Here is a 12880-nt window from a genome sequence, read left to right on the forward strand (position 1 = left end):
ACAGAAAACACAGAATCATCAACGTTGGAAGAGACCTTCAAGTCCAATCACTGACCTAGCACCATCATAGTTACCCCTAAATCATATCTCAAAGAAATTATTTATTCAACCTTAGACACTTGGCATGTTTTTGAGAGCATGTAAACCACTAAACTGCTTATTCTGAGTTTATCTGAAAAGACAAAGAGAAAAAAATTGGTCTACAACATGGGCTTGCAATGTAGACAATATTTTCAGCTTAAAGGTTTCACAAGATGTACTAATTTTATCACAGTGACAGGAAACTGAGGCTTTCACATTTAATGAAGCATTTCTTTGAAGTCATGCTAAGTGACTGCACGGGGCAGACCATTTCAACTTCCTTTTCTGAGTCCCTGACAGGAGCACCAAGAGAGATACATATTTACCAGAACTTCATCAAGTGAAGATGGAAAAAAGGTGGCTCTTCTGTCTCTTTTGTTTCCTCTGGGTGCCCAGCATCACAGGTAGGAGTATCCATGGGACACCTTGATTCATTTTATGATGGAGGGTGGGGAGGAGCAGGCTGGGCTTAGTGTGTCTCACTAGTGTGTCTCATAGCTACTGGCAATGATTTGCTGTTTCCTGACAACTTTGTAATCACCCTAGTTATAATGTGCAACTAGTAAGGAGTAAATGGCTTGTGCTGACTAGCAGATCACTTCATTCAAATTGCCTAACCTGCCAGAATAGTAAATGAGATCAGCTCATGTGGGCAACGTGTGCTCATCTCAAATGGGCCAAAAGGAAAACTGCTTCCACTGAGGAAAAAAAAAACAACCAACACCTTTCTCTCACAGACACACTTGGGTATGCAGAGAGAGGAAGAACTGAAACACTGCAAGGCAAGGGTACAGCTGCAAACCTTTAAATAGATTCTTCCCTTCTCCTTCCTCTCCCAGCTCTATGTGCTGTGTTAAAGGCTTGAGAAACAAGTTTGTCATCAGAGCAAAACTTTCAGAAAAGTAGAGTAAGGAGGGCTGCATCCCTGTCAGAGGGAGTTTAAACCAAAAACAATCAAAGGAAAACCAAGAAAAAGACTGATGTTCTCAACACCCTCCACCTACAACCCCCAAAAGTCTGATCATGCACAATGCAGGAATATTTATTATCAGCTAGGAAGAACAATTTTGTAGGATACACATTTTTCCAGTTAATAAAGGAAAAACTGCATGTATCTGACTGGCATGGTAAAATGCATCTCAGAATCTGACACAGCCTGTTCCTATTTTCTTCATCACTGAGGCAAACTGGATTTAAAAGAAAGGAAAAATAATTCATAGGTGTATTCATAGAAAATAGAAATTCTCAAATGCAAAGAAAGAAATAGAAACCTCAAGACATACACATGTAGGAGAGCAATACTAATTAGAGAAAAATAGGACTTGGGGTTTTTTCCCCCTAAGGATGAAATCCTCACTGAAGTCACTCTAAGGTGAAAGTGGACACCACCATGCCCTTTGTAGAGGTCGGACACCTAAATGTCTGTGAGTTACTCCAAGAGGTTTCAACTGGAGTACAAATATGAGCTAATGGACAGTATTTGATTTGGAAAATCAAAGTTGACATAAAATGAGAGTGCTTATATTGAAATGCTAACAAAAAGTTAAGAACACTTTTGCATGAAAGGGTTTCAGTTAGATTAACCTAACATGCTAGGCTACTAGAAATTAAAATGTTGTTTCTACTTTTTCATCTTAATATAAACTACTCAAGTGATTATTCATAGGCATTCTTTACATGATCCTTTGACCTCACACAGCACCAGCATGAATATGAGAGTAAGCTTGTTATGTGTCTTTTGCCTGGTAGTCTGATCATAAGACTGCTAATTGCTTTTTTCCTTAACTTCTACTGGTGCAAAACTTGCAGTGAAATCAGTGAGCATTTCCTAGAATAATCTCCTTGGACTGACAAAAATAGTTTTCAGTAATTTTTCTCACAACACTTGTCATTCAAGCTAGTTTTTATTTACCCTCTTACATTATCCCATCTCTTTGAACACAATTAAAAGATGAACAGAGTAAGTGCAGCAATGAAACAACAGAGATTAATGTTGGCCATGTCCATTCAGTAGCTTTGTTCTCCCCACACCTAGACTCTACATGTCCATGTCACACTTCAGTGGATAGGTACCAAATCTCAGCCACCTCTGTGGGGATGTGGCACCCTGCCCTTGTTCCTTTTCCCTGTCCAGTCAGAGCTGATGGGTCCCTGTATTGCTCCTGGCTGAGCTGGCAGGGTGTGGAGCACACCGCAGGCACCGTCAAGGTTGCCTGACCTCTGACAGGGCATGCCCTGGCTTACATGCCCCAGAGCCCTGCACCACATGGCAGAGCACATGTCAAAGCAAAGAAACAGGTACACACTTTTTTCAGGTGAAGGAGGCGCGCAGTGGGCACTTCCTGCTGTGGGGAGCCAGCAGTGTGCCTGGTGGGACTGCAGGGCAAATTCCCAAAGCAAATATACGTTGATATTATGATACACAGGGAGGATAAAATCCAATGTAGAAGGGGGGTGACAAGTCTATATCTAAGAGCAATTGTACAGTTCATTTTTTCTGTGGACCTGCATGCCTTTTTGGAAAAGGGACTTTCTGTATATGGCTCTGTGGGTGTGATTTATTACTTGTCTCGCTACGACTCCCCCCATCCATAAATTCTTCATCTCCTTGAGTTTGTCAGTATCCTGCATACAGGGGTTTGGGGACTGCAAGACTCTCACTCATAGGAGGGAGAAAGGGAGATAAATCAATTTTATTACAGCAGCAGCTAAACCAAGTAGTACAGGCTCCTGCTGAAAGCCCCTTCACTTCATTGATCCATTACTCCTTTATATGGCACACTAAGGACTGCCACCCGCTTTATGAAATTAATTGAGGAAGAAACCATACATACCAGGGCAACTCACTCTGACACTGAGACAGGCACTCGTTTAGGGCATGCAGGACATGTTTAATAACATGGAGGTAAAGGAACAGCTTTCTCTGCCAAAGCAGCAAAGGCAAAGGCAATGGACAGGAGAGCCGGTGTGGGGCAGAATTAGCCAGCAGGGATAACTCATTTGTTCTTGCAAAAAGAGCTGGGGGAATAACTGGGCCCAGCTTCTGCTTTATTTATATTACTTGAAAGATTTCTATTTTCACAGAGGCCCTCAGAGCTCCCATTTCTCTCCCACAAGTGTGACAAGAGCTCTCTGCCCTTTTCTAGACACACACGCATTTGCTTCCCCAGTTCTCTCTCTGCAGTCCGTACTGGTGGAAATTTGCTGTAAAACTCCTCCCTGGAAAGCCTGTGGTTACAGTTGTAGGATCTTCACAGTTGTCTGTGTCTAAGGCACCAAATCATGTCGAAGATGGCTTAGGGAAAGCTTTGTTTAAACATTACTCACTGAAAATGATCCTGTTTGTTTTTAAGGCCAGTCTAGAGACGTCATTACCCAAACAGAAGTGGTCTGCGCTCTGCCAGGTACTGATGTGACCCTGGTGTGCCTCTTCCCAAAATCACACACCACCCACATAATACAGACACAGTGGTCCAAGACTGAAGACACCCATTCTGCCAAAATAGCTGTTTATCATCCCACTTATGGCACTCATTACTTCAAATTTTCTGAGGCTTCTTACAATTTTTCGGTGTCCTTCAGCACAAGGAAGTGCTGCAGCCAGGATGTCACAGAATCTTTGTGTTCCACCAATCCAAACACCACATCTGAATGCAATCAATGGGCTCTGCATCTGAAAAACGTTACCGTCGCCCTTAGCGGGCAGTACCAGTGCAGTTTTGCTACTTACCCATATGGGACGAAGGCTGCAAAAATTCAACTTATTGTCAAGGCAGAAGGTAAGTGATGAATGAGATGTTGCTTTATCCTAACAGGGGTGGGGGAGAGTATCAGGATAGACAAACATTTCTTGTTCGGTGATAGTGACCTGTTTGGAGTTTGCAGTGGTGCCACTGAATGTCACTGCTACAGTTTCCTGTTTACCAGGTCCTCTTTAGTTGTTGTTATCCAGCTTGTGATTAGGAAATCTTATTTGTTTGGAGGAATATGAAGTCAAGCCAAAAAGGTATTGAGATGGGAAGTTTCCGCATTTTTATTTTGGAGAAACGTGCTGTGGAGAACACTGGATGAGCAGCTCAGGATATGGCGGGACCAAGGATGGTGCATCTCCAAACCATGCTGTGCTGCTGCTATGGGCGTGCAGCGTTGGGCACCAGAAAGAGAAAACACCATTATTCGGTTGAGACTGAGGGCTGACCTCTGCAGGGCATGCTGGATGTTAGCTCAATGTCCCTACTGTCAAAAACACACTGGAGCAAAACAGGGGATTGCTTAGGACAATCACAGGAACAGAGATTTGGCTGCTTCTGTCAGCCAAAAGAAAGCTGTAAAGCAGCATGACTGTTCTCAGTAAGTAAGCCTCAGGGGAGTGTGTGAACTCTAGGGAGGATATTTAAATTATCTCAGCAAAGGAGCAAATTGATTTAAATAGGTGGTAATGGATTTGACTGCAAATTAAACAACAGTGGCAATTGTTAGTGCAGCAACATTGGGAACAGCTATTTAGTGTCAGCAGTGAGGGCAAAAGTCCAAATTGCTGTGAAGATGGAACTGGGCAGGGACACTGAACAAGCCTGCTGTTGTGCACATGGGGGACTGGATTTGATGACCCCAGAAACCTCTCCCTGATCCAGGTTGTTAGGTTTCTGCTAACAACCCAAGCAGGATTAAAGTAAATGCAACAAACCCAGCACGGTTTCAGTTCAGAGCTGTAAGGCCAACATACTCACTCTGCTTTTGCCCAGGGCTGTAGGTGTAGCAAACATTCAAGGGTTAGGAGCAGGGTGGGTGCAGGTTATTTCAAAGGGCAGCTTCTGCTCCTCCCTTTTACCTTCATGATGAGGCCAGACTGGTGGCAGGAGGGACATTGGTTCCCATGCTGGATCACACTGGTGCTGCAGCAGGAGGAGGTTCTGTGCAAGACTCCTATACAGGAATGTTTAACCCTCACTCCCTGATGGCCCCTGCATGGCAGTGGCTCCAAGCATTTTGGTGCTGTTATCTTGGAGACACACCTCGGGCAACCCTGCAAAACCTTCCTGCCCTGATGAACTCACAGGGGCAAAATGAGAGCCAGCACCTCTGTGCAAGCCACAGAGGATGGGTGTGTTTAAACAGTACACACTGGATAACTGTGCCAAAGATAAATCTGCTGCTCCACCCGCTGTACAGGGGTGCATTATGGTAGGTTCCTCCTGGGGAATTTTCCCGTGCTTCACAGGGCAGAGTGATTGGATCAAGGGGAGTGCAGTGAGGTACAAACAGTGCTGGTAACTCTGTGAAACCCTCCTGTGTTTCTGTTCCTCACACCATGTGTTCTCCGTCTCTTTCTTAACACAATAACAGTGCTAATCGGGCATTGCTCCTTTTCTCTTGCTGGTGCCCTTGGTTGATATGGGCATGTTCAACACTGTTATTGCTATCTGTGCGTTAAGCGTGGGCAGCTCTCGTTCATATCAGCATCGTTGTGGCTTTTCTCGGTAGCTACCTGAGGTAGCAAGCTATGATACCGATAGCTGCTTGCTAGAGAGAACTAAAAAATTCAGTTTCCTACCTCTTGAAGGGTTGTATTTTAAGGTAACCAGATCTTTTGCAATGAACCACTTCCACACAAAAGAAGGCAAAACCCCCTTAATCCAGTCTAGGAGTGGAGTGGATAAGGGTGCCAGTCATTGATGAAGTAGTTTCCAACTACGTCAAACTGAAGTGAATCCAGATGGATTCAGCTTGTAGATACTGCTAAAAGCCTGCAGAGCAGCAGGCCTGCATAGGACATACAAACACAGAGGACTTAGCCAACAGGCTGTTAATGGAGATGGGAACAGAAATGGGGGAGTGGGAAACAAGCAGGTAGGATGTGACTGTGAGAACAGGCGGAAACTGTTTGCAGGCTGAACTTCTGGGGTGACTACTCATCTCTGTACTTGTTGTATGCTTCACAGCACTTTTACATGGTAAATTGTCCCAGCAAAGTCTCCTGTGCAACTTTCTTCCTGGACAAGCTATAGATTTGCTTCTTTTGTCCTTTTTATCCTTTCTGCATTATCCAGTCCCTTAGGGCTTCTGCACTCTGTGTCCTGCTGTGAGAGCTGGCTCCGCAGCTGCTTCACTCTGGTAGACTGTGCAGGAAAGCTGCTTCTGCCATTGGGTTTCCTGGTCTCAACTCTGGGCACTGCCTTTCTTCACATCCCTGTGACACAGGCTGTGCTGGCATCATCGCTCTGTGCTTGCGTGCCAGATGCAAAGGAATTTACAGTCACCGCGAAGTCCCCACTGACAAATAACGTGACAGTCTGGGACAGGTAGATATTCTCACTCCCCTCGAGATAAAAAAATAAAAGAAATACATATCTACTCCATCTCAACCTGCAAACCAGAGCTACCAGGGGAGCAAAGCTGAAGAGTTTCCCTGTGGTGTGCTCTGGTGCCTGCCTGAAGGGAAGAGGGAAGGCAGGTCACAGCAGGCAGGTAGGATGGCACAGCAGGCGGTGGCAAGGAGGATGGCACAGCAGGCTGCACCACAGTATCATCCACTGCATGGCTGGGGGTCAGAGAGCTACAGTGCTGACCACACCACTCGTGGCACCTCCAGCCCATCACCACTGCTCTTCCTGTTTGAATGCACACATACACCCCACTTCTTAGCCACAGCTGTGCTCTTTCCAGTGCACCACTCCGCCCTCCCACAGCTGGGCTGGAGCCCTGGGCTGGGAACGGGTAGGATAGGAAATGCTGAAATGCCTTTTCAAATGGATAAGAAAGAGTAACAAGTTTTCTGGTTCTGGAAGTGGGCAGATTGGAGAATAACAGGAGCAGTTAAAAAAGGGGTTACTCTTAACCTGACTGACATGCTGAATACCCTGCTTAGTGAAAAGAAGGTCTGTAGATACCTTCAGAGAAAATGAAATATGGGTGCACAAAATTGATGTGAAGGTTTATTGCCACAGGAAAAAAAATTGTTAGAGAAAAATTGAAGCTTCAAATTATTCTCAGCTCGAAAAGGAGACATCTTGATCCTGCAGTTAAGAAAAGCTTTTATAAGAATTGCCAAAAAATTCAGGTAAAACTGTGAATTGAGTCATGAAACTACATCTAGAATCAGATGTAGGGCTTTCACTTAGCAAATGTGTCTATTGGTAATGGTTGAAAATTACAGTTCCATTCTAATCAAAAAAGTGTCTGTTCATTGAACAGAAGACTAGTCAGTGTTGGTTTTCAAAGCACAATGAAAATCATGTTTCTGATTTACCTTCTTGGGCTTTTTGTTGTTGTTACAATGATAAAAGAGGAGCAGCACTACCTGAAGAAAGTGTGGTTAAACCAGACTTTAGAAATTCCATGCCTTGAGGACACGACCTCAGAAAATTTGTCCACTTATCCTTTGAAATGGCTAGTGGTAAGTATTTTTCATCTCAGGTATAAAGTTCAGAAAGGACTACAGGGTATTTCTGCAGACTGAAACAGAAATGTTCTACTCTAGTGTGTCCTGAAGAACCTGCTAAACAAAGCATATCAGTCACGTTGGACTGTGATAAAAAAAGGGAAAAAATATAAACACGGGTTTGCCACATCCACACCATAATAGCTGTTAAAGAAACAAGGAGGGAAATATTTTTTTTTATTTTATTATTTTATTTTTTTTTATTTTTCAGGACCACACACAGAGCAGGGCCACGGACAGTGGCAAATATAACAGAAGTAAAATATTTCTTGTGTTGGATTTCTCAGGGTTTTTTTCTCTAGTGAGGCTTTAGTATCTGAAAAATACATGGGTACTGTGTAGGGTAGTGAGATATCAAGCTGCTTTGAGACAAAAAAAGGTACTGACTAATATTTTTGGTTCTGTTAACCTCTGTGTCACAGATGCCCACTGAAGACACGCAAACCTAGTTGTCAAGCTAACCACATGAAAAACTACTTTAAAGCAATTTGCTGTGAGATGTAAAGCTTGCTATATTTTTGTACTTTATCTCACTCTCTGGATAAATATTTATAAGCATGTTTTAATGTAACCTTTTAACATTCATTTCAGCATATAAAGATAAGTATCAGCAAGCAGTTCCTTAAGCTTTGCCTGTTCATTTATATCCATTGTCACTGAGGAGCTGTAACTGTTGAGGGTTTTCTTAAAGGTGATTTTCAAATATTTTGGGTTTTTTAACCTTTTGTCCTGGTTCATTATCTATTTAGATCTCCCCTGTGCAGGTCATTCTTAATATTAAAATTTTAAGGGAACATCCTTGTCCTTACTAATTTTTAGTTTTGCTAGTTCACTCTACAAAGTAGCAGAAGAAAGGAGAAAAAAACCCCAAAGGTCAGCACAATGACATATGTGGATTGCCATGTGTCATGCAGAGTAAAGCTGGCAAATATGTACTGGCACATAGGTACCTCTGTCTGTAGGCTATACCTATATCTAAGGGTGGCTGCCACATAGATAATAAGAGGAGTTGACTTTTGGTTAGTATTATCAGATTCTAGCTATTTAAAATTCTAAAAGAGCAAAGTTTTCCTGAAATTTCAGTTGTATTTAATATGTATGGGATGTTCAGCATAACTTAAAGACTGGTGCAGTGAGAAAGCAGCTCTGTTGTCCTCTCTGCAGGATACAGAGATCAGGATTCATCAGACACAGCTATTTACTTCATATTTTATTGGTAAGAAGATGACCGCTCTCAGTGTTGAAATTCTGGGAGAGAATGCATTCAGGAAAAAAATAAATGTTGCAAATGTCCACACAATGCTAAGGGTGAGAGGGAAGATTTTTATAGTGGGAATAGAGTTGGCCTACAAAAATATTTTTCTCTCTGGGTGTCCAGTCTTCACAATATGATGGGTTTTTCTTTTCACAGGGTGACAATGGCAGGAAAGAGGAACTTGTGACCAAGGAGCCCTCCTGTCCTGCCGTGTACAGGAACAGCAACGCAGTGCACGGGCAAAGAGTCCGCCTGGGTTTGAATAACACTTTACAGATTTTCCCCACCAAAATCACTGATGATGGCAGGGTCTTTTCCTGCCACGTGGTGTATCACCCAGAGAGAGTCCGGAAGAGCAGCACCACTGTGAGAGTATATGGTAAGGGGCTTATGCCAACTGCCTGCTTCCTCGCACTTTGAAGGGTAATGCTCCTGTCTGGTTCTGAAGCCAGTAACTTGAAACACACCATTTGTTGGGTTTTTTTTAATATAAACATATTTACACTGTAATTTTTTCACTTGCAATGAGGTAAAATGTTAGAAAATAACCCTTTAGTTCTTAGAAGAATTTGAGGCCATTCCTTCAAGTCCTTCAGTTTCTGGCATTAAAAAATAGTAGATTCGTTGCATATATATCACCCCCACTGGCAGGCACACGGCCAGTATCTTCCCCTGATGTGTAGGTTTATGTTTGCAGGCTATGGGTCATCAAGATCTCTGTGCCCCAAATGACCATGCTGCCTGTGTTTAGGAAATCATGGCCAAAAATTAGTAAGCAGTTTGGAACTACTGTTGTTGCAAAGTCACATCCTCACATGTATGTGATATTCAACTGCTGCCAAACACTCTGGCTCTGGAAATGAGGGTCCTGGCTGGGGAGTCTCCAACTGGTCAGGAGTGGTGTAGCCTCTGTACTGCAAACATGTGGGCTGCCATTTCATGCTGGAAGCCTTCCCCATCTTTAGTTACTTGCTGTGTTCCCTTTCTAGTGGCTTAGAAACTCTACAATTGCTGAGGTACAATTGAACCAGAAAAATGCTGCCCATTTGAAAAACAGGCTTTGTTTTCTGTTTATAAATCAGTTGGTCTGGAAAACATATTTCCAAAGCTTCTAAAATGAATGGGTGTTAAACAGTGGGTCTGTCAACAGTCCCTTGACTGCAGCTAATTGTCCAAGGAAGCCCACACCTTGAGGATGGCATAGCCATGCGAGGCTGATGCTCTGAATACAAAGGAAGGTTCAACAGGGAGCAGCAAAAAAAAAAGAAAAATGTGTCTGGGGGCTGTTAGTCACTGATGTAAAAGAAATAAAAATAGAAGTTAATGATCTGAAATCTCCTCTTGCGTTTGCATGATTCAGACACGGGTCTTATTTTAAAATATTGACATTTGTCAAATAGCGACAGTGTTACCTGGGTAATTGTTCAAGTATACTAACATACTTGAACTCTCCCTCCCCTCCATCACTGCTGATGCTCTCACCTTGATTTCTGTGTCTGTTAGCCTAAGAGGTTGCTTTATTTGGATTTTCCCAGAATTACTGTGAGGTGTGTGCTTGTCTGTGCATGCTCCCACATCAGCATATTAGCACAAAGGGTAGAGAGACAAACGAGAGAAGGCAACTGTGGCCCTTGGTGGTGAACAGTCCATGTATTTCCCAGTAAGTGCTGGCTGGCTTTGAGGGTGCTGTGCTGTCAGCCTCTCCTACAGGGATCCTGAGGGCAGGGTTAGGTGCAGGGGCTCCCTGAGAGCCCTGAGGTTTGTGGTGGGCGCTAAAGGAAAGTCTCTCAGACTTCAAGCAAATAGAGTCCACATCTTGGAGGAAGTGTGTTTTTGTGCTCCAAGCCCTTCTACATCTGATATTTTGCAGGTAAAATAACTATTTTGCATCCAGTCTCACTCTTTTCTGTTACTGTTCCCTGAAGTCACACTGCTTATAATTTCATCATACCAGCCTTTCTCCATTTACCTCTTTTGTCCTGCAGCAGGATGTGAGGCCAAGAGCAGAGGGTTTAGAGCCTCCCCTGCACCATCACACATACCTGTGCACCACTGGTAGGGCAGAATAGGCAGAGACAGTGGCCAGAATAATCCAGCACTCTCGTGGTGACATCTGGGGACAAAGAGCCTTTTCAGATGAGAACACCTCTCTTGTTCCTTGTGCTTACCAGGGAATGAAGAAATGAACTTTTATGTCCTAGCGGTTAGATCCATCCTCAAATGGCTGGGACAGAATCTAGATATAGTATGTGTGTACAACATCAACAGCACATTATATTGGTTATATCTGTTGTCTTGGCCATTAGCAAGGATACAGCTAGAGAGCAAAGCCCAACTGAAACCTGGGGAGATTTTCCCATTTTGGCAATCCCCTTGTCACCCAAACACTCCTGAAATTGAACCCCACGGGCTGGGTGTTATGAAACAGGGGAGAGGGCAGGTGATGTTGCCTGCAGAAAGCTCCTTGTGCAGGATCACTCTGACAAATGCTTCAGGCAGGGTTAAACACAACAGAGATAGACCAAGTCTGAGGGGCAGTGAAGTGACACTTCCTCACAGTTAAGAGTTGGGCAGGAGAGGATGGGGAAGGCCTGAAACAGTCTCTCAATGAAGTTGAGAGTCTTCGTAAGTTGAGTAATGACAGATATTTGAACAAGAGAGCTTTTTTTAAGGGGGTACTTTTGGACTGAAATACTTTAAAATATTTCTTTTCTAAACAGAGTTCTTTTAGATACAAGTTTCTCAGAAAACATACGGCCTTTTCAAGTCTAACTTCACCAAATATTGGTTTTCCCTTTTTGTAACAGTAAAAGCTCAGCCGCAGAAACTACTGAACTAAATATTGAATTTCCACTAGATACAAAACATTGGTAAATATCCTAGCAAGACAAGTGAATGTCAAAATGTTAACAGAGGCTGAGACGTTAATTGGAAAAGATCTATTAGATTATTCAGAGCTATGCATGAGAGCTATGCATGAGAGTTACCCAGCAAATATGTCTTCTGAAAAAGCAGAAGGCAGCATCCAATACAGATGTGGAAAAGTGTGCCTGTTCTCAGCAAAAAACAAAGAGAAGAGCAGGCACTAGACTAGACGTCATTTAGTCTCCAAGGCAAATTTTTTCTGAGATTAGAAGATCCAGTTTATCAGGTTTTTTCTTACATCTGAAAAAGTATGCTTGTCTTCTGCCAGCTCCACTACCATCTGTACAGTTTTGGCAAGGCAGAAACAAGAAGGAAATCTTAATACATTCATTTTCTGATTGGAAGAATCTACCAACCTACTTCCCAAAACAAAACAAAACAAATGAGTAAAGAGCAAAACCAAGAAGGAAAAAATATGAAAAAAAAACAAAAAACAACCTTCATCCAAAAGTACCCTGAGTCCAGAAAACCATAAGCCCACAATAATTAAATACAGGTCATGACCAGGCATAATCTGTCAGTAACATTAAGCAGAAAAGTGGAAATTAAAAAAAAAAAAAAAAAGATGTCAGGAGAGTCTTTAGAGGATTAGCTATATAATACAAGAGGGAAAGTTGAGCAGTTCAGCTCAGAGGGGAATGTAAGGGAATATAACAAGGTAAGAAAAAAGAGAAAACTATCTTAATGGTAGAGAATAAGGTGAGATTTAAGTTGGAAAGAGAAAGAATTACAGATCTCCTAACTAATCCAGGGGCAGCACTTGTTTCCAGTCCAGTTTCAAGGCTCAGAAAAGGCCAGAAGTACAATTTACCTGAGGCTTTTGAGAGTTTTTTATATTTTAACACAGTTTCAACAGTCCTTACTTAACAAATCAGTTAATATTACTCCAAAGCAGGGATTCCAATGGCTACTTTAGAAATACTGACTTAGAAAGGCTTACAGTACCTGATAGCTTTAATTTGTACAGTCAACTTCACCCAGAACCAACATGCTGCAGAAACAAAAGAAAACACTTTTTCCATTTCACGTGGATGTGGTCATCCACAGCCTGCTGCTCTGAGTGAAGGTTAGCTCTGGGCTTCCTGGCAAGGCAGGAAGCATCTGTGGTGTGACACTGTCACACATCTGTCCAGGTGACAGCACGCGGGTGGCTGGTACCCAAAACCAATCAATGTTTT

The 12880-nt window shown here is 42.8% G+C and overlaps 1 protein-coding gene across 2 annotated transcripts in view; it reads left to right on the plus strand.

Annotated features, from left to right (window-relative positions):
• Window positions 1–267: 267 nt before the first annotated feature.
• Window positions 268–12880, plus strand: part of CD96 (CD96 molecule) — a 28871-nt gene continuing 16258 nt past the window's right edge. For both annotated transcript variants that reach the window (XM_027648819.1, XM_027648820.1), the window contains exons 1-4: window positions 268–485; window positions 3435–3860; window positions 7368–7477; window positions 8934–9156. In XM_027648819.1, coding sequence (XP_027504620.1) covers window positions 428–485; window positions 3435–3860; window positions 7368–7477; window positions 8934–9156 — 817 coding nt within the window. In that variant the 5' untranslated portion in view covers window positions 268–427. The remainder of the gene's footprint in view (window positions 486–3434; window positions 3861–7367; window positions 7478–8933; window positions 9157–12880) is intronic.

This window comes from Corapipo altera, unplaced genomic scaffold, assembly GCF_003945725.1.
Source record: "Corapipo altera isolate COAL_440 unplaced genomic scaffold, ASM394572v1 58, whole genome shotgun sequence".
NCBI classification, from domain to species: Eukaryota; Metazoa; Chordata; class Aves; order Passeriformes; family Pipridae; genus Corapipo; species Corapipo altera.